This window comes from Notothenia rossii (genome assembly GCF_949606895.1).
Source record: "Notothenia rossii genome assembly, chromosome: 1".
NCBI classification, from domain to species: domain Eukaryota; kingdom Metazoa; phylum Chordata; class Actinopteri; order Perciformes; family Nototheniidae; genus Notothenia; species Notothenia rossii.
In genome coordinates this window covers 2,229,039-2,253,649 of record NC_136912.1, presented here as the reverse complement: position 1 = coordinate 2,253,649, position 24,611 = coordinate 2,229,039, and the positions used below count along the sequence as shown (strand labels likewise).

The window sequence follows — 24,611 nt, the reverse complement described above, 5'->3', positions numbered from 1 at the left end:
ACTGATCGCACAGTTCCTGCTGAACACACTAAGGAAAACGGGCTGTGCTTGGTATCAATGCTAAGACGTGCAAAGTAAAACATTTATGAATCATTTTTAGGATGTTCAGTCGTTTAAAACTAACTAACCTCTTAGTTTACCTCTCGCATCAAATGCAGAGAAGAACCAGAAGTGTTTTGTGTCAAATAGTTTGTAAATGACGCTTCCTGCAGGAGCCTGGGGTACGGAACCGAAACGCAACACATCCTTACGTTTGAGAAGCTGGAACCAAAGCATTGATGAAAAGACCGAATATAAGAAGTATAACTTCTAAAGTTAAAGTGAATCATGACAACAGAAATGTGTAAACATGTTGGACCATGAAAGTGTTTACGTTATCATTTGATGCTAATATGAGAAACGCAGTCAAACATCACATGTTCTCTGGACGTCATTTGAATGTGTAAATAAATACATGGGAAATATGAAGAGTGTGTGATGCAGATCCTGATGGACCGGTTCCAGTGTATACATGTTCCTGCATCGAGAACACACACTTCCTGGTGTGTGTGTGTTCAGAGAGATAAAGGTGTGTACAGTTACACACAGATATGACATGGTAGTATTTTCCAAAAGAACAGTGTGACCATTTAAAGGCAACACGTTTACGAATGAAACACGTTTTTAAGTGCTTTACACAAGAAATGCAAAATATGATGGCATTTAAAAAGAGACGGTAAATAAAAACAAGCTCAAACAGAATAAGACCGGTTTGAAAAATAAGAATTAAAGCACGTCTTTATATATACAGTGAGTGTCGCAGGTTTCTGGGAGATAGTTCCTGACATTAGGAGCACAATATAACTTTAATAATATACACACGTCTTGAATAATGAATGGTAATACAATGAGGTAATGTTCTACAGTATTGATCCACAAACAGCATCACTGAAAGAGTTATTAAGACAGATATATTCATGCATGTTCTTTGTGTGCCTTTCTTGAATGTTTAAAAGTGATTCTAGGACTTCATTCATAATATATATATATATATATATATATATATATATATATATATATATATATATATATATATATATATATTCATAATATATATATATTTGTGGGTGTGGGGGTGTGTGGGGGTGTGTGTGTGAGTGTGTGTGTGTGTGTGTGTAAAAAGTGCAGTCTCACTCCACCTGCATTCCTAAATGTCAGGAAACGAGAGTGAGGGAAACACCTGGAGGGAAGAGTTTACTAGAAGCTCAGAAACTGTGAAACCAGACAGACATGTTTCACAGGGGTGTGTGTGTGTGTGTGTGAGTCCGTGTGCAGTGATGCATCCTGAGACTGTGCATCCCCCACACACACACACACACACACACACACACACACACACACACACACACACACACACACACTCACAGTAGTGAGGCCTCGCCTTCCTGAGAAAGAGATAAAGACGACCGCTTTATTATGACCTTCTAAAGAGTTGTTCAAAGGACGGCTATTGTTTGAATTCCTGTTTATTCCTCTCACACAGCTTCACTTCCTGTTTATTCCTCACACAGCTTCACTTCCTGTTTATTCCTCTAAAGGAAAAGCAGCTTTTAATCATTCAATGAACTTGGGACTTTACTCAGACATACACACTTTACCTGTTATAATAAAAAAGAGAGTTGACATCATTGGTGTTTAAGGGGATTATTCCAGGGCTAACAGCGTTATTTGTTCTTCTGAGTGTCTTCTGAGTGTCTTCTGAGTGTTCTTCTGAGTGTTCTTCTGAGTGTCTTCTGAGTGTCTTCTGAGTGTTCTTCTGAGTGTCTTCTGAGTGTCTTCTGAGTGTTCTTCTGAGTGTCTTCTGAGTGTTCTTCTGAGTGTTCTTCTGAGTGTTCTTCTGAGTGTCTTCTGAGTGTTCTTCTGAGTGTTCTTTTGAGTGTCTTCTGAGTGTTCTTCTGAGTGTCTTCTGAGTGTTCTTCTGAGTGTTCTTTTGAGTGTCTTCTGAGTGTTCTTCTGAGTGTCTTCTGAGTGTTCTTCTGAGTGTTCTTCTGAGTGTTCTTCTGAGTGTTCTTCTGAGTGTCTTCTGAGTGTCTTTATGTGGGACAAACTTCATGAGATAGATCATCTCTGGAGGCGTGTGCCGCAGTGGGTTGTGCGTTGGTGTTGGGATCAGGGGGTCACAGGTTCAAACCCCACTGCAGTCAGCATGTCGTTGTGTCCCTGAGACACCCCAAAGTGCTCCTGAGGGGATTGTCCTCAGTATTGAGTATGGAAGTCGCTTTGGATAAAAGTGTCTAACAAGTAACATGTAATATAATCTCTTTAAAGATTCTTCTGAGAAAACTGGTAAATAAAAAACAACCTCACAATACAATCAGACTCAGGGTCAGTTCATTACTTTAATCATGTATAATAAGCCTCAAAACAGGACTTTAAAACGTTACAAAACAAACCGTAATCACGCATTATATCAGATGTTAAGAGGAAAGTTAGTTCTTAAAGTCTGAACGTATTTGACCTTTCTTTGGAAGAATTGACATGCCCAGCCGAGTATCTCTCAAATACCATTGCACCTTTTTTCTGTGCAATGGGTTCAAATGTGCTTCACACACCCTGAGAAAGTCGAGAAATGTGTGTGTAGTAAAGTGTGTGTGCTATAGAGTGTGTGTGTAGTAAAGTGTGTGTGCTATAGAGTGTGTGTGTGCTTATCGGCATGCTGCTGCAGATCCTGGGTGTGTCGGCTTGAAGCAGAGAAATTATTCCTGTCTCGTCACATTCCTTCTTTTAATCAGAAGCACGTCGGTTCGTTTATTTTCAGACACAGAAAATATGTTTCCTCACATGACAGAGAGTCTGCACTTGATTAGGTTTCATTATATCAGTAGTGTCTCTACTTTAAAGAGTCCTCTCCTGCTGATGTTCAGGTCTATATCAGTATGTAGTGTCTCTACTTTAAAGAGTCCTCTCCTGCTGATGTTAAGGTGTATATCAGTATGTAGTGTCTCTACTTTAAAGAGTCCTCTCCTGCTGATGTTCAGGTGTATATCAGTATGTAGTGTCTCTACTTTAAAGAGTCATCTCCTGCTGATGTTCAGGTGTATATCAGTATGTAGTGTATCTACTTTAAAGAGTCCTCTCCTGCTGATGTTCAGGTGTATATCAGTATGTCGTGTCTCTACTTTAAAGAGTCCTCTCCTGCTGATGTTCAGGTGTATATCAGTATGTAGGGTCTCTACTTTAAAGAGTCCTCTCCTGCTGATGTTCAGGTGTATATCAGTATGTAGTGTCTCTACTTTAAAGAGTTCTCTCCTGCTGATGTTCAGGTGTATATCAGTATGTAGTGTCTCTACTTTAAAGAGTCCTCTCCTGCTGATGTTCAGGTGTATATCAGTATGTAGTGTCTCTACTTTAAAGAGTCCTCTCCTGCTGACGTTCAGGTGTATATCAGTATGTAGTGTATCTACTTTAAAGAGTCCTCTCCTGCTGATGTTCAGGTGTATATCAGTATGTAGTGTCTCTACTTTAAAGAGTCCTCTCCTGCTGATGTTCAGGTGTATATCAGTATGTAGTGTATCTACTTTAAAGAGTCCTCTCCTGCTGATGTTCAGGTGTATATCAGTATGTAGTGTCTCTACTTTAAAGAGTCCTCTCCAGCTGATGTTCAGGTGTACATCAGTATGTAGTGTCTCTACTTTAAAGAGTCCTCTCCTGCTGATGTTCAGGTGTATATCAGTATGTAGTGTCTCTACTTTAAAGAGTCCTCAACAGCTGATGTTCAGGTGTATATCAGTATGTAGTGTCTCTACTTTAAAGAGTCCTCTCCTGCTGATGTTCAGGTGTATATCAGTATGTAGTGTCTCTACTTTAAAGAGTCCTCAACAGCTGATGTTCAGGTGTATATCAGTATGTAGTGTCTCTACTTTAAAGAGTCCTCTCCAGCTGATGTTCAGGTGTATATCAGTATGTAGTGTCTCTACTTTAAAGAGTCCTCTCCTGCTGATGTTCACCTATTTCTTTGTGGACTAAGCAATACAAAATGAGCTTTTCTTCACACTTTTCTTAACGTTAGCATCCATAATCCTACGAGTCTCTTTAAACATGTAAATATCCACAGCTGTAGAAACGTCTCCTTGATCTAACGTGTTAATATCAGCTGGAATAACCACTCACAGCATGTGGTCTGAATATGTTCCAAACTGCTGAGCTAACACACATGTACAGTAGAGGAACTATTTAAAGCCTGACAGCCTTACTGGGTTCCCCCTCCTCTCAGTGAGTCACATGCCATCAAGTCCTGTAATGTAATTTAAATAAACGTGATGATTGTCTCAGAGCATTAGAGGCTGTGTGAGGGTACGCCCTTCTTCACCCTCACACATTATATATATATATATATATATATATATATATATATATATATATATATATATATATATATATTACAGTTGCTACACACTTCACCACAGTTTACAGGAAATAACTGACTCTCTGCAGTCAGAGTAACTCTCTTAATGTGTCTTTAAAGATGCTTTCCCACTTTTGCACTCGTCTTTAGTGTCTTTGAAGTTGTTTTAAGTGTCTTTATGGTTGTTTTCTGACTCATTATAGTTGTTTTAAGTGTCTTTGAAATAGTCTAAAGTTGTTTTCATTCTGTTTGTTGTTGTTTTTAGTCTAATATAGTTATTTTAAGTGTCTTCGTGGTTGTTATCAGTCTCTAGTCTCTAGTCTCTCTCTAGTTGTTATCAGTCTCTAGTCTCTAGTCTCTCTCTAGTTGTTATCAGTCTCTAGTCGTCTCTAGTCTCTCTGTAGTTGTTATCAGTCTCTAGTCTCTTTGTAGTTGTTATCAGTCTCTAGTCTCTCTGTAGTTGTTATCAGTCTCTAGTCTCTCTCTAGTTGTTATCAGTCTCTAGTCGTCTCTAGTCTCTCTCTAGTTGTTATCAGTCTCTAGTCGTCTCTAGTCTCTCTGTAGTTGTTATCAGTCTCTAGTCGTCTCTAGTCTCTCTGTAGTTGTTATCAGTCTCTAGTCGTCTCTAGTCTCTCTGTAGTTGTTATCAGTCTCTAGTCGTCTCTAGTCTCTCTGTAGTTGTTATCAGTCTCTAGTTATCTCTAGTCTCTCTGTAGTTGTTATCAATCTCTAGTTGTCTCTAGTCTCTCTGTAGTTGTTATCAGTCTCTAGTCGTCTCTAGTCTCTCTGTAGTTGTTATCAGTCTCTAGTCGTCTCTAGTCTCTCTGTAGTTGTTATCAGTCTCTAGTCGTCTCTAGTCTCTCTCTAGTTGTTATCAGTCTCTAGTTATCTCTAGTCTCTCTGTAGTTGTTATCAGTCTCTAGTCTCTCTGTAGTTGTTATCAGTCTCTAGTCTCTCTGTAGTTGTTATCAGTCTCTAGTCATCTCTAGTCTCTCTGCAGTTGTTATCAGTCTCTCTGAGAAGTCATCTCTAGTCTCTCTGTAGTTGTTATCAGTCTCTAGTCGTCTCTAGTCTCTCTGTAGTTGTTATCAGTCTCTAGTCGTCTCTAGTCTCTCTCTAGTTGTTATCAGTCTCTAGTCGTCTCTAGTGTCTCTGTAGTTGTTATCAGTCTCTAGTCGTCTCTAGTCTCTCTGTAGTTGTTATCAGTCTCTAGTTATCTCTAGTCTCTCTGTAGTTGTTATGAGTCTCTAGTTATCTCTAGTCTCTCTCTAGTTGTTATCAGTCTCTAGTCTCTAGTCTCTCTGTAGTTGTTATCAGTCTCTAGTTATCTCTAGTCTCTCTGTAGTTGTTATCAGTCTCTAGTTATCTCTAGTCTCTCTCTAGTTGTTATCAGTCTCTAGTCTCTAGTCTCTCTCTAGTTGTTATCAGTCTCTAGTTATCTCTAGTCTCTCTGTAGTTGTTATCAGTCTCTAGTTATCTCTAGTCTCTCTGCAGTTGTTATCAGTCTCTAGTCGTCTCTAGTCTCTCTGTAGTTGTTATCAGTCTCTAGTTATCTCTAGTCTCTCTGTAGTTGTTATCAGTCTCTAGTCTCTCTCTAGTTGTTATCAGTCTCTAGTCTCTCTCTAGTTGTTATCAGTCTCTAGTTATCTCTAGTCTCTCTGTAGTTGTTATCAGTCTCTAGTCGTCTCTAGTCTCTCTGTAGTTGTTATCAGTCTCTAGTTATCTCTAGTCTCTCTGTAGTTGTTATCAGTCTTTAGTCTCTAGTCTCTCTGTAGTTGTTTTCAGTCTCTAGTCGTCTCTAGTCTCTCTGTAGTTGTTATCAGTCTCTAGTCGTCTCTAGTCTCTCTCTAGTTGTTATCAGTCTCTAGTCTCTCTCTAGTTGTTATCAGTCTCTAGTTATCTCTAGTCTCTCTGTAGTTGTTATCAGTCTCTAGTCGTCTCTAGTCTCTCTGTAGTTGTTATCAGTCTCTAGTTATCTCTAGTCTCTCTGTAGTTGTTATCAGTCTTTAGTCTCTAGTCTCTCTGTTGTTGTTTTCAGTCTCTAGTCGTCTCTAGTCTCTCTGTAGTTGTTATCAGTCTCTAGTCGTCTCTAGTCTCTCTGTAGTTGTTATCGGTCTCTCTGAGAAGTCATCTCTAGTCTCTCTGTAGTTGTTATCAGTCTCTAGTCGTCTCTAGTCTCTCTCTAGTTGTTATCAGTCTCTAGTCGTCTCTAGTGTCTCTGTAGTTGTTATCAGTCTCTAGTCTCTCTGTAGTTTTTATCAGTCTCTAGTCGTCTCTAGTCTCTCTGTAGTTGTTATCAGTCTCTAGTCGTCTCTAGTCTCTCTGTAGTTGTTATCAGTCTCTAGTCGTCTCTAGTCTCTCTGTAGTTGTTATCAGTCTCTAGTCGTCTCTAATCTCTCTGTAGTTGTTATCAGTCTCTAGTCATCTCTAGTCTCTCTGTAGTTGTTATCGGTCTCTCTGAGAAGTCATCTCTAGTCTCTCTGTAGTTGTTATCAGTCTCTAGTCGTCTCTAGTCTCTCTGTAGTTGTTATGAGTCTCTAGTCGTCTCTAGTCTCTCTGTAGTTGTTATCAGTCTCTAGTTATCTCTAGTCTCTCTGTAGTTGTTATCAGTCTCTAGTTATCTCTAGTCTCTCTCTAGTTGTTATCAGTCTCTAGTCTCTAGTCTCTCTCTAGTTGTTATCAGTCTCTAGTTATCTCTAGTGTCTCTGTAGTTGTTATCAGTCTCTAGTCGTCTCTAGTCTCTCTGTAGTTGTTATCAGTCTCTAGTTATCTCTAGTCTCTCTGTAGTTGTTATCAGTCTCTAGTCTCTAGTCTCTCTGTAGTTGTTTTCAGTCTCTAGTCGTTTCTAGTCTCTCTGTAGTTGTTATCAGTCTCTAGTCGTCTTTAGTCTCTCTGTAGTTGTTATCAGTCTCTAGTCGTCTCTAGTCTCTCTGTAGTTGTTATCAGTCTCTCTGAGAAGTCATCTCTAGTCTCTCTGTAGTTGTTATCAGTCTCTAGTCGTCTCTAGTCTCTCTGTAGTTGTTATCAGTCTCTAGTCGTCTCTAGTCTCTCTGTAGTTGTTATCAGTCTCTAGTTATCTCTAGTCTCTCTGTAGTTGTTATCAGTCTCTAGTTATCTCTAGTCTCTCTCTAGTTGTTATCAGTCTCTAGTCTCTAGTCTCTCTCTAGTTGTTATCAGTCTCTAGTTATCTCTAGTCTCTCTGTAGTTGTTATCAGTCTCTAGTCTCTAGTCTCTCTGTAGTTGTTTTCAGTCTCTAGTCGTTTCTAGTCTCTCTGTAGTTGTTATCAGTCTCTAGTCGTCTTTAGTCTCTCTGTAGTTGTTATCACTCTCTAGTCGTCTCTAGTCTCTCTGTAGTTGTTATCAGTCTCTAGTCGTCTCTAGTCTCTCTGTAGTTGTTATCAGTCTCTCGTCTCTAGTCTCTCTCTAGTTGTTATCAGTCTCTAGTCATCTCTAGTCTCTCTCTAGTTGTTATCAGTCTCTAGTCGTCTCTAGTCTCTCTGTAGTTGTTATCAGTCTCTAGTCGTCTCTAGTCTCTCTGTAGTTGTTATCAGTCTCTAGTCTCTAGTCTCTCTCTAGTTGTTATCAGTCTCTAGTTGTCTCTAGTCTCTCTGTTGTTGTTATCAGTCTCTAGTCTCTCTCTAGTTGTTATCAGTCTCTAGTCGTCTCTAGTCTCTCTCTAGTTGTTATCAGTCTCTAGTCTCTAGTCTCTCTCTAGTTGTTATCAGTCTCTAGTTGTCTCTAGTCTCTCTGTAGTTGTTATCAGTCTCTAGTCGTCTCTAGTCTCTCTGTAGTTGTTATCAGTCTCTAGTCGTCTCTAGTCTCTCTCTAGTTGTTATCAGTCTCTAGTCGTCTCTAGTCTCTCTGCAGTTGTTATCAGTCTCTAGTCGTCTCTAGTCTCTCTCTAGTTGTTAGCAGTCTCTAGTCGTCTCTAGTCTCTCTGTAGTTGTTATCAGTCTCTAGTTGCCTCTAGTCTCTCTGTAGTTGTTATCAGTCTCTAGTCTCTCTGTAGTTGTTATCAGTCTCTAGTCTCTCTGTAGTTGTTATCAGTCTCTAGTCGTCTCTAGTCTCTCTGTAGTTGTTATCAGTCTCTAGTCGTCTCTAGTCTCTCTCTAGTTGTTATCAGTCTCTAGTCGCCTCTAGTCTCTCTGTAGTTGTCATCAGTCTCTAGTCTCTCTGTAGTTGTTATCAGTCTCTAGTCTCTCTGTAGTTGTTATCAGTCTCTAGTCGTCTCTAGTCTCTCTGTAGTTGTTATCAGTCTCTAGTCGTCTCTAGTCTCTCTGTAGTTGTTATCAGTCTCTAGTCGTCTCTAGTCTCTCTGTAGTTGTTATCAGTCTCTAGTCGTCTCTAGTCTCTCTCTAGTTGTTATCAGTCTCTAGTCGTCTCTAGTCTCTCGGTAGTTGTTATCAGTCTCTAGTGTCTCTGCAGTTGTTATCAGTCTCTAGTCTTCTCTAGTCTCTGTAGTTGTTATCAGTCTCTTTTGAAGTCGTCTCTAGTGACTCTCTGTAGTTGTTATCAGTCTCTAGTCTCTCTGTAGTTGTTATCAGTCTCTTCCTAGTCGTCTCTAGTCTCTTCGTAGCTGTTTGTAGTCTCTTCCTAGTCGTCTCTAGTCTCTTCGTAGGTGTTTGTAGTCTCTTCCTAGTCGTCTTGAGTCTCTTCCTAGTCGTCTCGAGTCTCTTCCTAGCTGTTTGTAGTCTCTTTTTTAAGTCGTCTCTAGTCTCTTCCTAGCTGTTTGTAGTCTCTTCCTAGTCGTCTCTAGTCTCTTCCTAGTCGTCTCTAGTCTCTTCCTAGCTGTTTGTAGTTTCCTTGCAGTCCTTTCCAGTCGCTCTGTACTAGTTGTCGTGTCTTTGTCGTGTATCAGGAATATTAAAGCATAGTTTTAATTGCAATGCTTTCTTAAGATTCTTAGATTTGATACAAAAATAAACAATGTTTCCTCTCAGCTCTGATGCAGAATATCTTAAAGACTTCAAAAGCAGATTTTAACCCCTTTAACTTGACATAGTTTGACCTGTAAAACTGCATGTGTTCAGTTTAGTTTAGAAAAGATCAGAGAGAACAATAAAATGCGAACAACACACTTTACTACATACATGTCGCATATAGCACGTCACAATCACACAGCAGGAACGAGGGGTCCATGATCACAACATGCCACACACACGCCATATCCAACACAGAGCGTGCAGGTGGAGTTCTCAGTGAACCGTTCATGCATGGTTCTTGAGTCAGAGATATTTCCATAGTTTCTGTCCTCGTGTGACCCTGAGAGAATCAGGTTCAGATCTTCAGAGTCTCTTCCTCCTCCTGTGCTCTGAGCAGCTGAGCTCATTACGGAGGTCAGCTGCTGCAGATGATCCCATGTACTGCAGGGAGAGGCACGACGCTCACGTTAACTCTCCGTCTCTAACACGAGAGCACGTGCAAACTGAGGGGGACACACTGAACACATCAGGCATCAGATCCTCTCTCAGATTTACAGGCCAATGAATTCTCTCTAAGAACTGATCACCCAATTAAACCAGACATTACATGTTTTTATTACACACAATAGCAGCTATACATAAAATACAGATATATAATATATAATTGGTGCATTCTGCTTTATGTTTAAGAGCATATCATATTTAATATATTTGTTTTGTACATCAGAAGTAGAACACTTTATTTATCCTGAGGGTTCGGTAACAAATGCTCCATTTACAATGAAATACAGTAAAAATAGAATACATTTAGAATAAGTTATTTGTATTAAAATGAGAAATTAAAGTAAAAATTGTTAAAAGAATATATAAACAAAAATAAAATAAGAGTTATATACCTACATTATACATTTGGTTAAAACATGGACATATGTAACATCTGTAAATATACAAAAATAGACTGTGTGTGTGTGTGTGTGTGTGTGTGTGTGTGTGTGTGTGTGTGTGTGTGTGTGTGTGTGTGTGTGTGTGTGTGTGTGTGTGTGTGTGTGTGTGTGTGTGTGTTTAATCCTATATCGAGTTTCCCCAGAAAGAGTAAGTGTGCTTAAGAAAAAGCCTCAAAATAAGAATAATTCACCCTCTGATGAAACAGGGAGTGGTTATTCAGAAAAGATGTTACATGCGTTTCATAATCATTTATACGAGTCAGGAGGTGTTGTATGAAGCGAGGTGTGACATTCAACCAATGAGGAGGCAGTTCACTTTGCAGCTCAAGAGCGCCCTCTGCTGGCGGCTGATTGTATAGCGTTTCAAAAACATGAAAACTGATATTATAATGTGTCAACAAAAGGAGGAAAGTTCATTGTATATTGTAATTAGACTGTATATATAAACCCACTAGTTAAACGTCACGTTCACACCTTTCAATAGGCAGCAGCTCACTTGTACTTGAGTAAAAGTAGAAGTACTCAGATCTTGTACTTGAGTAAAAGTCGTTGTTTCATGTTTTGTTCACTGTATTTGTATTTCTTCTACTCATTGAAACAAAACCTTTTATATATCAAAATCATTGTATTGTGTGTTGAGTGCTGCATAGCAATGTTACAATATGTTGAAAATATCCTATAAAACAACATATTAAAGTATGTTTAGAAAAAGTTAATGAATCGTTTAGTTTGTCGAAAATGTCCTGAAAGAATGACATGGTATAAGATGCCCAGAAATATGAGAAAAAACTAAGTTTAGTATGAAAAAATGAAGTATATTTAAAAAGACATCATAGGAAGTCACAAATATCAGTAAAAAAAACATAGTTGTGTGTCGAACATCTTTTATTTATAATTGAAAAATGAGAAAAATACATAAAATACTCTGTGAAAAATTGGATGAAAGAAGTCATACTAGTATGTTGAAAATAAAAGATAGCATGTGGAAATAAATCATACCATTCTGTGTCATTGATTTATTTTAAAGTCGTAGTATATTCAGTTTAAACATCATAAAAAAGTCAAGACGATGATGGTGAACTTCTACTCCTCCATCATGGAGTCCATCCTCACCTCCTCCATCATGGAGTCCATCCTCACCTCCTCCATCATGGAGTCCATCCTCACCTCCTCCATCATGGAGTCCATCCTCACCTCCTCCATCACCATCTGACACGCCGCAGCCACAGCCAAGGATAAGGGCGGGCCGCAGCGAGTGATCCGCTCTGCAGAGAGGGTGATCGGCTGCAATCTGCCATCCCTCCACCACCTGCAGGCCTCCAGGACCCTGAGGCGGGAAGATAGTGGCCGACCCCTCCCACCCTGGACACAAACTGTTCACCCCCCTCCCCTCTGGCAGGAGGCTGCGCTCCATCAGGACCAGAACCTCTCTCCATGAGGACCAGAACCTCTCGCCACCTGAACAGTTTCTTCCCCTCCGCTACTGGCCTCTTAAACAAGGCCCGGCCCCCCCACTGACACTTTACCTCAGCCACAACGCAGACTCTATATACATTTCATTGATCACACAATGTTCCTACTGCTTACTGCACATGTTTCATATTTTATATCCTATAATGCATTCATAGCATTCTATTTCCATGTAAATTACTGCTTTATTTTATTGTTATTTAATTATATTTTATTACGGTGTCCTTAAAGATTTTTTGTTTTGTATTATTTCCTGTTTTATATTTGATGTATGCACCATGACATTAAGTCAAATTCCTCGTATGTGTGAACCTACCTGGCTATAAACCTGCTTCTGATTGTGAAGATTTTACTTTGAAAATATAAATAATTGTAGTTTCATCATCAATCCAGTGGAAGGCAGTAATGCAATATTTTGGATGCACAAGAAGAAGAAAAGAAGAAGAAGAATGAGCAGAAGTCACATGACTGTCTGTCAGCTGTTTGTGTTTACCTCTCTATTCTCTGATCAGAGGACAGGTGTGTGTCTTTATCCACTTCACGCTGTTTCCCAGGACTATCATCAGAAGGTAGGTCGGATCACGTGACTTACTAACGTTCTAACAATAGGCTTGTTTGAGATGAGCTGCGGCTCGCCTCGAAAGTAGACGAGAATAGCCGATTGCAGCCGGAGGAGGTCTCAAAAAGCTCGCCTGAAGTCTTCTTCTTCTTCTCTCGGTTTTTGGACGATTACAAACAGCTTTAAGGTGCATACCGCCACCTACTGTACAATAGTGTGTATCACCATATCAGCCTATCAACACTTGTGGAATTATACCATTGTATTTATGTTGTTTTAAATTCTTCCAATCAATCCTGTTTCACTTAAATACTTAAGAATGGCCTTACTGGTAGCTCTTACCCCCTCAGCTTCTGTTCCCATTGTCTCCATCAGGCTCCACTCCCTTCCTGGTAGCTCCTACCCCCTCAGCTTCTGTTCCCAGTGTCCCCATCAGGCTCCACTCCCTTCCTGCCTCTCTGACCCTGTCTCTTAGTTGTTCCCTCTCTGTTTTGTACATGTTGCAGTGTAATATGATGTGTTCCACATTTTCTTTCACTCCACACCCCCTGCATTCTTCAACTTTGCTTTTTCCCTTTAAAAACATTGTGCAGTTTAATCCTGTATGATCCAGTCTGAGTCTAGTGATGGTGATCTCCTCCCGTCTGTTACTTTCTGTATGTTATGGCTGATTTCTGTAACTTGTGGCATCTCCTCCCTTTCTGGTCTTCCTCCCACCTTTTCTGACATATTTCCAAACCCTTCTTCTTAATTATTGCTTTTCCTTCTCCTTTTCCAAATGAAACTGGAATTGCTATTTCCTTAAGTAACGCCTCTTTTGCTAATTTATCAGCATGTTCATTCCCTTTACCCCCTCATGTGCAGGCCCCCAGCATAACTGCACATCTAGTCCCCTCCTCTGAAGTCTCAGCAAGCAGTGGTTAAGTTCAATAAATCTTCTCTAGCAGTTATTGTGGACTGTATGCTTTCCAAAGCAGATAGTGAGTCTGTGCATATCACCACCCTATCAGGTCTGACCTCTTCAACCCATTGTAGCCCAATAATTGCTGCTATTCCTGCTGTATAAACTGATAAGTTATGTGACACTCGTTTTGAGATTGATATTTTGAGTTCTGGTATATACACGCCTATCCCCACGTATTCTTGCTTCTTAGATCCATCTGTGTACATTCTGAGGTAATTGTAGTACTTTTCGTTCAGGTACTCGTTTTAATTCCCACTTCATTTATTTGCCACTCTTTTTTCCTTTCTATGATACTCACATCTATATTAGCTTCTGGGGAAAGCCATGGGGGAACACGGCTAAATGGGCTCGCTTTGGCAAACGTGATAGTCTCCACTCCAGATGCCCTCGTTCTCTACTTACTCATCCAGCCAAACCCACGCCCCTGGAACTTTGCATATTCCCAGCATTCTCGTTTTCTGTTTGAAATATTTCCCTCTCCACTATTTCCCTCTCCACTTCCTTGTAGCCTGACCCAGTATGACAGAGCAAGTTTCTCTCTTCTAAAGAATGCACAAATGTGTTTAATCGTTAATGTCAGATATGTACTAAGTCAATACATTTGTTCCTGCTTAAGGTTAGATTCAACTTTATTGTTATTGCACAGATTACAGGTACTACGACAACGAAATGCAGTTTAGCTTCCAACCAGGAGTGCAACAAGCAGTAAAGTGAAAAGTGATGTACACAATCTACAGAATAAAATATATCTTTGTAGTGGTTTAAGTGTCTTTGTAGTGGTTTTAAGTGTCTTTGCAGTGGTTTTAAGTGTCTTAAATAGTAACGCAATTTGGCCACAACAAAAATGTCCAGGGTTTGATCCAAAGACACTATCAGCTTTTAAATACGAGTAATTTAAGGTGTTTACTTTTCAACTGTTTATGAGGCAATTTGTGCCTTTTTTAATGACGTGTTTATAACATAGCATACAATATATTTTTCTAATGACATACACAATAACTTTTGTTTGAAAGTTAATACTATGGGGGCATGTAAGGATAATGTGCAGCGAGGTGGTCATTATGGGGGAAAGAACCCCGACAGGCTTCTTTGTGCAGATGTGAGCGTCCTTAACAACGGTCAATAAATCCTTGACAGCGGTCGGTCTGTTCTGGATTAACAACGTGTCACATGTTCTGAATTGACCAATCAGAATCGAGTATTCAACTAAGCCATGTAACAATGTACTTTAACATGTGTTTTGAAGACAACATGATGCTCTCCCTCTCCTCTCATGATGCTCTCTCTCCCCCCACAGGATGTCCTCTCTCCCCCCTCTTGTGATCTGGGGGTCTGAGGGTCTGCTGGCGTCCCTCTCGCCCCACCCATGTACTCCGGGGTGTGTAACCCTGCAGCTGTGCCCCCCCGGCCCCCCAGGGAAGAGCGTATTCCAGCTGGAGGAGCATCGCTTCCTGCAGCTGCTGCTCGGGGCTCGGAGCGTTTCCCAGCTGCTCTGCCGTCGCCTCGGGGTGCTCAGGTGTGCTCTGGTGCACCGGCCTCACAGAGACACCCCCGCACAGGTGAGGGAGTGGTACAGTCCAAAGTGGTACAGTCAGAGTGATACAGTCCAGAGGGGTACAGTCAGAGTGATACAGTCCAGAGGGGTACAGTCAGAGTGGTACAGTCTAGAGTGGTACAGTCTAGAGTGGTACAGTCAGAGGGGTACAGTCAGAGTGGTACAGTCCAGAGTGGTACAGTCAGAGTGGTACAGTCAGAGTGGTACAGTCCAGAGGGGTACAGTCCAGAGGGGTACAGTCAGTGTGGTACAGTCCAGAGTGGTACAGTCAGAGTGGTACAGTCTAGAGTGGTACAGTCAGAGTGGTACAGTCAGAGTGGTACAGTCTAGAGTGGTACAGTCAGAGTGGTACAGTCTAGAGTGGTACAGTCTAGAGTGGTACAGTCAGAGTGGTACAGTCTAGAGTGGTACAGTCAGAGTGGTACAGTCCAGAGGGGTACTGTCAGAGTGGTACAGTCAGAGTGGTACAGTCAGAGTGGTACAGTCCAGAGGGGTACAGTCAGAGTGGTACAGTCCAGAGGGGTACAGTCAGAGTGGTACAGTCAGAGGGGTACAGTCAGAGGGGTACAGTCCAGAGTGGTACAGTCAGAGTGCACGGTTTAACATCTCCGGGAATATTTAAATAGATATTATCTGTGTTTATTATGGAGCTTAAAAATGGTTACTTACTATACTTAAAAATACGAGTAGAACATTTAAAAACAAATATAAGATAACAAATATAATAGAGAGGTAAAAATGTAAAAAAATGTTTAAAATTGTGTTCCGTTTCGTCCGACTCCATTTGAATAAAACCTTGTATTTCCTCCCCTCAGATCCGGATCCTGCCTCTTCACGGTCTGGCCTCGGAGTGGCGCCCCCACCTGGCGGGAGAGGAGGATTACAACGCTATAGATCCAGGATACATCTCCTCCAGAACGGCCCCCCGCTGGCCCTCCTCTCGCCTCTCTGAGATCCAGACCCGGATCAGAGCCCAGCTCCCAGAACCCAACGCCCCCCAGAACCTCTCCTTCCTGGGGGTCGACCCGGCGGACCCCGGCCTGTTTCCTCGCATCATTCGGGGGGAGGAGGAACAATGGAGGGTTTGGGAGGACCAGAGTCACGTGGCCTTCCTCACGCCCTTCCCAAACTCCCCCGGGTTCACGGTTCTGGTGCCGCGCCGACCTCTGACCTCTGATATCTTCAGGTTAGAGAAGCAGGACTACGAGGGGCTGGTTCTGGCAGCACTGAAGGTGGGAGAGCATCAAACCTTCCTGGTTTTCTTTAATAGAAATGTTATTTTTAAAGAAAGATTTTGTAGGTATAGGATAGAATATATTTCACATTTTAACTGTAAAAGTTATTCCTCTTTCTGGGTTAATCCTGTAGTTTATTTCTACTTAACTACATCCCCCATGAGCCTCAGACATAGATGTGCTCTCAAAGCATCATGGGAGATGTAGTTGTTATTGTTTACATGTATCCTTGTGAGAATAAAGAATGCTAAATGTGATTGATCATAAAGAAATTCCTGATTTTCTTTAATAAAATGTTATTTTAAAGAAAGACGTGGTAGATATAGAATATATTACACATTTTAACTGTAAAAGTTATTCCTCTTCCAGGTGGCGAGGCTCCTGGAGGCGGGGCTTGGAGCGTCGGGGGTGGGGCTTATTTTTGAGGGTTTTGAAATCGATTACGCTCACGCTAAGTTGATACCGCTGTTAGCTTCGGAGGAGGAAGGGGATGCTAAGCTAACAGCCCCTCCCCAGTTTCACCCCACCTATCCTGGGTACGTTTCCTCAAAAGACGGACCTGCAGCCAGTGAGGAGGATCTGAAGGAACTGCACAGGAAAATCACTCAGAGTTAATATCTGTAGTTTATTTCGACTTAACTACATCTCCCATGAGTCTCAGGCATAGACGTGCTCTCAAAGCATCATGGGAAATGTAGTTGTTATTTCTTAAATGTATCCTTGTGAGAATAAAAAATGCTAAATGTGATTTTTTTATCTTTTAATAAAATGTTGAAACTGTTATTTTAAAGAAAGATTTTATGGAAAATGTTGTAATTATTGTGTTGCATTATTTCCATACTTCTCTTTTTTACTTACTTTACTTTTTGCTTAAGGACAATAAAAGTCAGGATGTCCAAATCTTTCAGAGCGTCTGTTATTCAGTGTTTTTCTCATGTTCAAATTCAGAAACATTTATATGTCGGGCAACAAAGAGCGTTACACAAAAGACAATATATTAAACATTTTAACTGTAGAAGTTATTCCTCTTTCTTCTGTGTAAACACCTTCAACATGTAAGGGATTTAATTTCCTGCTCCACATCATTTTTAAGACTTTGAATAAGATGTGCTTTGATCAAATCCAAATGTAATAAAATGACTGCATATGTTTCTTTATTGCTTACACTGTGTTACGTATTGTCTTATTTAACCACTTACATAATCTTTGTGCCCTCTCATTAACCGCTCTGTTGCTAATTGGTCCCACGGTGTGTTCCTAATAATAGGGTTTAATTAATGAGCCACTAATTGCTCTCTGAAAAGCAGAATAAAGTCAAGGTGTTAACGAGACGTTGCTACCGCCTGGAGGACCAACTCAACTCTCAAAGTAACAACACAAACTGATTTAATTACTACAGTTTTATATTTGAAGTACCCACTTTTCTGTAAGTAGCAGCATCATCTGCATCATAGTTCTTAAACTGGAATATACTGAAGCATGTGTTTGTTAAAAGAAAGAGTTAAGTGTAAATGTGATATTCTGAATGTTTCCACAAAAAAATGCAGTCACAAAGAAACAGTTTGTAAAGATGTTTTTGTACATTTTAAAACTGGTTTGCAAATTGTAGTAATAATACCCACAATGTGTATATTTATATATATATAGTAGTATTGTCTTTAGTATTGCAACTTTTGCTTTAGTAATATCTGAGGTCGGTTTGTTCAGTTAACGCTCGTTGAGTAGCTGTTATATTCAGTGGCGACTCGTCATTAGGGGCAGGCGGCACAGCCCCACCTAGTGTCAGCAGAAAGTAATGAAAATAATAATTCCAAAAATATGAAAAAAATATATATGTTAAAATATATTTAAAGATCATGTTTAGTCGTCTGATTCGTCTGTACATTTCTGTTTTAGTCTGCGTTCTTCTAATGAGTGTCTACAGTGTGCCTATTGAGCCGCGTTGAACGATGTGGGGCAAGCCCCGATCATGCCCCTCCCTCTCACTGTCTAAGTGAATGGGTTCTGTAAAAACTATACTGCGCATGCTCAGAGTATTTTTCTATTCAATGTGTGCGGCAAAAAAATTATCACCATAGGGGCACTGTGCTGCCATACCTACCAAACGTCATCTCATAATTCAGAGAGCTGATTGGCTGTAAGTATGTGTGCCGCAAAAAGTGTAGAGGAGACAAGAGAGAGCAGCGTACAGCGATTACAATCAGTAAAACGGAAAGAAAATGATTGAAGTTGACCGTCTACTTCAGATTTGGTAAGTTCATTTTATGTCATATCTTGTGTTGATCTTCTGTGTTTTGCCTCTAGGCTATTGCTCTGCTGGATCGATTGATATTGTGACCTCGGTGATGAGCTTCTGTGTTTTCCTTATCCCCCCCCCCTCTCTCTATCAGAACCATGGATAGCCTACAGCTGTTTGTTTACGTGTTTAAAAAAGCACCAGAAGCTTTTATATACACATCCAAGTTGTTCATGCCCAACCACTTTTGTACATACAGACGCCACTGTTTACGGGCCTAGTCCAGGGTCTGCAACCTTTTTGACCAAAAGAGCCATTTTCCCCTTTTTCCACCAATTGTTTTTTTACATCAAAGACAACAACTACAGTTTTCTTGCATTTATTATTTCTTACATTATAGAAAACTTTTTTCCTCGAATAATAAACAAAGAATTAAAAAAAATACACAGGCCTACTTTAAAATAAATCAATACAGCACTTGGGGAGTCCTCTGCATATTTGAAGGAAATTAATATAATTAAAATTGGCCCACTTTGAAATAAATAAAACATAGAGCTGCACCCTAAAAAGAGTTTACTGATTGAATGATGACTGACGTCAGCTGTCTTCCTCTTCCGTGTTCTTCCTCGATACGTAAATACTTTTATTTTCTTTAATGTATCCATAGTTTGCTCATCGAGCCGGGGGTCAGGTTTGGCGCGGGACCGTAGCAAGATGTGACGCATATTTTAAATGAACTAATTAAAACCGCTTTTTCACAGTATCACCTCAAAATACAAGATACGAAACATTTTCAACCGTGCAACAACATTTAAATAGTCCTACAAATATTTTAATTTTATTTCTTTCTTATGTTTGTCTAAGCTCAAGGGAGCCAGAGCAGAGGGCTTAAAGAGCCGCGGGTTGCCGACCCCTGACCTAGTTATTAAAGATTCTTGGTTTATTATAAATGTTTGTGTGAATAAAGAAACACAAAGAGTGCTGTTGTCTTACTGCTCGTCTCTAACGATCACCACTGACTGAAACACGAGACAATGAAACCATCCTTGTAGCCACAGACTGAAAAACTCATACACGATGTGAAACATTTAAAACACAACCAAATAGAAAACAGCAATTTAGAAAACACAGAGTGATGCGTCTGATACGTGGTCTGCAAAAGCACGGGAGAACAAGTAGGTCTTTAGACGAGATTTAAATGTAAACAAAAACATCTCTGTGTGTTTCATATTATTTTATTTAAGAGAAAAGGACCGTCTGCAAACAGAAACCTCTCTCTTCGTCTCGATCACACCTTCCCTTCCTCCTCCTTCTTCCTCCGGTGTAAGCAGCGTCCGCAGCAGCGTGCGTCCCCCCGGTCCATCTTGGTGATGTAGAGGAGCGGTTCGATGCTGCAGCTCAGGTCCATGATGGAGAACACGCTGATGCTGATCTGGCACCTGAGTTAGTGAGACGACCAGAGAGCTTTCATTACAGTTTATATCTCAAGTAGGCAAGGCAAGTTTATATACATCACCTTTCAACACAAGGCAATTCAAGGTGCCATACAAACACGAAAATAAATGAAAGACATTAAGAGCATTAAGAGACATATTATGAAATGTTATTTAAAAACACTAATTTAAAAGCAAAGATATATAAAACATGAATAACAAAGATACATGAAAAGTCACAGAGCAGTGTGAGATACACACATCTGAAATGTTTAGCTCTCAATCGTTGCTCACTTTTTGATCAGTAATAGGTTTCTATCACCTCACTTTCTTTCTACTTTCTTTTTCAACTTGTCCTTTAAGTGTTTCATGCTAAACGAACCCACTTTTCTGTAATGGTACGTCCACACGGCAGCGTGCGTTGAAGCTTGCCGGTGGGCGTGTCTGGTGCGCGACCAACAACCAATCACATGAATCTCCCGCCCCGGACACACAAGCACGTGGTTTCATTGGCTAATGCTTGTACTTACTAGCATATGATTTGATTGGCTGCCGCTTCCGCTTCCGTCGACGCTTGAAAAGTTGAACTCTTCTCAACTTTCAGCGCGAGCAACGGAGGCAAAGCGACGCGACGGAACCACAATGCTGTTCGGCAAAGCGTGACGTCACCCCATTCAAAGTGAATGGGAAGCGTCTCCGTTGAAGCATGCAACGCTGCCGTAAGTAGCAGCATCATCTGCATCATATTTCTCATTCAGGTTTCTGATTTATTAGAGTTATTTGCTGTTGACGTATTTTATACGCCCAGTTATTAAAGATTCTTGGTTTATGATTCAGTCTTCGGTAAATAAAGACGAGTATAGTTTAAAGAGAGATAAGGATCGTCTGCATACAGAAACTTCTCTTTCCTGCTCGATCACACCTGGCCATCTTCTCTTTTATGGGCCTTTTGAAAGACTCTTGGTTTATTATTAATCTTTGGGTAACTAAAGAAACATTAAATAAACCAAGAGTCCGGTTGTCTTACTGCTCGCCCCTAACAATCACCACTGAATATCTCCATGTTGATTGGTGGATTAAAGTAAACAAAAACATCTCTGTGTGTTGAATATCCGGCACCTGAACGCCACGAAGCTGTAGTAGGACACGAAGGGCATGAGAGCGACGGGCGGCAGGTAGTTGGAGACGATGATGGCGAGGATGATGAGCACCATCTTGAAGGCCTTCCTCTTCACCGGGTGCATCTCCTCCTTCCCGGCCACGCAGCGCCGCAGAGCCCAGATCACGGAGAGGTTGCAGAACACCATGAGGGCGAAGGAGAAGAGGATGAGTCCGCTGAAAAGCTCGTTCACGCTCATGACCCCCAGAATGCTCTTGGTGAGGGCGTAGGCGAGGATCAGACCCCAAACCACCGCCGAAATCCCAAAACGGATCTTATTGTCCCGGTTTCCAGTGAAGAGGATGGGATGGACCACGGCCATGTAGCGGTCCATGCAGATACACACCTGCAACAGCATGGAGACAATATGTATTAGAGGAGTGGCTCAAGTAGTCAAAACAAGTAGTCGAGTAAATGATACCAGAAAAAAGTACCCAAGCAAAGTAACAAAGTATTTGTACTCCACTACTTCCTTCTTCTGTGCATTCCCAACGTTTGTTAAAGGAAATTATATAATCTAGCTCTTCAAATGACCTCAAAAGGGATTTTTTGCATTTAGAAAATAAATATCCAGGCTCAAATGTTGTAATGCTCTACATCAGGGGTGTCAAACTCAATTTCATCACGGGCCACATCAGCAATACGGTTGCACTCAAAGGGCCAGTTGTAACTTTAAGACTATATAAAAATACATATACAAATATTTAATATATATAAAATAATGTATTATATTACAATATTGCCTCTGCATTGGGTTATTATGGGATAGGGTAATAACTTCATAATTAACTACGTCTGAAAGCAGGAGTCTAGGGCAAATAATTGCAAGTCTCTTCAGTGAGAATGTTACAAAATAATTTAAGAAAGAAAAGCCACATTCTAGAAAAAAAAAAGTGAAATGTTGGGGCAAAAATTAACATTTTGGAAAAAAAGTAACATTTTGAAACATCACATTTTGCTAAAAAAGGCACATTTTAAGAAAAAAGGCATATTTTGAAAAAAAAGACAAATTCTGAGAAAAAAAGCATATTTTGAAGAAAAAAAGCATATTTTGAAGAAAAAAAGGCAATTTCTGAGAAAAAAGTCAAATTTGAGATGCATTGTGGGACATGTAGTTTATGGGCAACGGGCTTCGCCATGTAACCATATAACAAACATATCATATTCTTTGCAAGCTCTTATGGGGCCACAGAAAATGAAGTCGCGGGCCGGATTTGGCCCCCGGGCCTTGAGTTTGACACCCCTGCTCTACATTGTCTGCCCTCAAATGAACAACAAATAGGAAGGACATCTGAATGAATTAAGCATAAAGTGGTTTATTGACTGCTTTATGTGTTAAGAGCGCTAATGAGATTTGAGAAAATGTGAAATATAATAGCATTAAATCCCAAGCAGCCAGTTCACCTCCACTGCCGAGGTGCACCTAACCCCCAACTGCTCCTGGCGCCAAGAAGGCTCTCCGCTCTGGACCTCTCAATGCATGTGCATGTGTGAATAAATATGTGTGTATTTGTATTTGTGTGATACAAAAAACATAACTGTGTGTATTTCTATATTAGAAGCATGTGCATGTATACAAAACACAGAGTGGAAAACTGAATTCATTACATTATTATTACATTACATTGCATTTAGCTGACGCTTTTATCCAAAGCCACTTACAATAAGTGCGTTCGACCGACAAAATACAAACTTGAAGTAAACAGAATAATATAAGTACATCAGGTTTCATAAACATTTCAAGTGCTACTCAACTGGCTTTAGAATTCCCCGTCAATAAAGGCCCATCTTCTGTATAGGTAAATGCATTCCCAACGTTTGTCAAAAGTTGGATGCTCTACATTGTCTGCCCTCAAATGAACGACAGACAGTCATCTGAATGAATTAAGCATAAAGTGTTTTATTTGACTGCTTTATGTGTTAAAGGCTTTCATGAGATTTGAGAGAATGTGAAAGCATTAAATCACAAAACGATCAAAAATCAATGAAGCATAAAAGCTAATGACGTTAGCACCTGATGCTACAACTTGCATCAAACACTGTGTATAATTTAATATTATATACATTAATGAAGTTATCTGGAAGTACCAGATGAATACGGTACTTTTTACTTACGTACATTTCAAAGCCCATACTTCTTTACTTTTACTTGAGGAAAGAAGTTTAGTCAGTACTTCTACTTTTACCAGAGTATTTTTAAACACATCTGTACTTCTACTTGAGTAAAGGATGTGTGTAACTTTGACAATTCAATTCTTCTGACCTGAGCCCCTCCAACGATATACATACATATATAATAAAATACAGAAGCATCTCTGGCTCTGGTTTGAAGTCATGTCTCCAGAAACTCACCAGAAACAGCGGCGCTACGTCTTTGATCCCGTATGCAAACCTCTGGAAGTACCAGATGCGCTGGTCGTCCAGCAGCAGCCGGTTCACCAACTCGATGGGCGTCATGAGGCAGAAGAAGGCGTCCATGACGGCCAGGTTGAAGATGAAGATGTCCGAGGTGCAGGCGTCGCTCTTCCTGGAGGCGATCTGCCAGAGAACCAGCACGTTGCAGGGCGTTCCCACCAACAGGTTGAACACCTTCACCCCGAAGTAGAAGATGAATCCGTACGGAGCCACGGAGCAAACGGAGAACTGGAACCATGGAGGAGGTCCACGAGAGGAAGAGTTCAGGAAGAGGGTGGAGGTGGAGTTCATCATCATCATCATCGGGAAGGAGGAGATGGGATACTTATTCAATTAAAGATATGCAAAGGAAACGTGTTTTAGCTTCTGTGTTTTATTATATATGTTGCATCGTTGAAGGAGCTCAGGTCAGAAGAATGTCAATGCCATTTCTACACTGTAGCTTACAGTAATAACACCTTTGATTGATTGATCCGTCTTTAAGCACTTTAATGAAAACTTATTGAAAAAACACTAATAACGGCTTTTCTTACACATTCTCTTGCAGCTCAAGACATGCAAAGTTATATAAAAATAACTTAAGATAGTTAGCTTTGTGTAAGGATTAACTATCCCACCAGAATCAGAATCAGGTTTATCACCAAGTGGGTTGATACATACGAGGAATTTGACTTGGTGTGCATAAAAGCAAAAAAAAACACAGATAGAGAACTATTTTACAAAAACTATAATCACATAAAAAAATATGGTAAAATCTGGTAAAATCTAGCAGTATTTCAATTGAAATAGAATTGTAATTAAATATATAATAAGAAACAAGATATGTGCATTAATGCATCTACGAGGTGGCTGAGGTACAAGCTATAGCTATGAGAAAGAAACGGGAGGATGAGGATGTTGGCAATATGAATCTTAAGTTTTGACCCCTAAAGACTACATTTTAAACTTACGTAATTGCTTTCGATCCAGAAGTCATTTTAATGCAAACAAATTGAAGGAACAACAAGTCAAGAAATCTGAAGTTAACACTCACACAATATTGTGGAATAAGCAATGTTGTAAAACTGATTTCCTTGCAAAAGCTTTTAAATCTCATGTTTATCAGAGTTCTGCTCTTTAGTTACTTGGTAATGAGATATTTAGCATGAAAATGTGCATAAAAAAAGACTTTTCAACTAAAGACATCTTGGTCAACTAAGACCAAAACCACCAGATTACTACAGACTAACACCAAACTGAGATATTGTCTAAGAGGACTACTTTTATTCTACCCATGCATGAATGCTCCATAAAGAACCCATCTTACCTTGGAAGGGTTCACAGCGTCCTGCAGTC

General features: G+C 40.3%; 2 protein-coding genes across 2 annotated transcripts; one reads left to right on the top strand and one right to left on the bottom strand.

The window, feature by feature from the left end:
• Nucleotides 1-12,131: 12,131 nt before the first annotated feature.
• LOC307022356 (uncharacterized protein) lies at nt 12,132-17,545 on the top strand. Its single transcript, XM_079655133.1, has 4 exons — nt 12,132-12,289; nt 14,541-14,802; nt 15,614-16,030; nt 16,403-17,545. Exons 2-4 carry the CDS (start codon nt 14,542-14,544, stop codon nt 16,646-16,648), a joined length of 924 nt encoding a protein of 307 aa, XP_079511259.1. The 5' UTR covers nt 12,132-12,289; nt 14,541; the 3' UTR covers nt 16,649-17,545.
• Nucleotides 17,546-18,961: 1,416 nt separating this feature from the next.
• Nucleotides 18,962-23,648, bottom strand: LOC307015903 (G-protein coupled receptor 35-like). Its single transcript, XM_079644861.1, has 3 exons — nt 23,214-23,648; nt 20,822-21,207; nt 18,962-19,708 (listed from the first exon to the last, which is right to left on the bottom strand). The coding sequence occupies exons 1-3, from the start codon at nt 23,577-23,579 to the stop codon at nt 19,558-19,560; spliced, it is 903 nt and encodes a 300-aa protein (XP_079500987.1). The 5' UTR covers nt 23,580-23,648; the 3' UTR covers nt 18,962-19,557.
• Between the last annotated feature and the right edge of the window lie 963 nt (nt 23,649-24,611).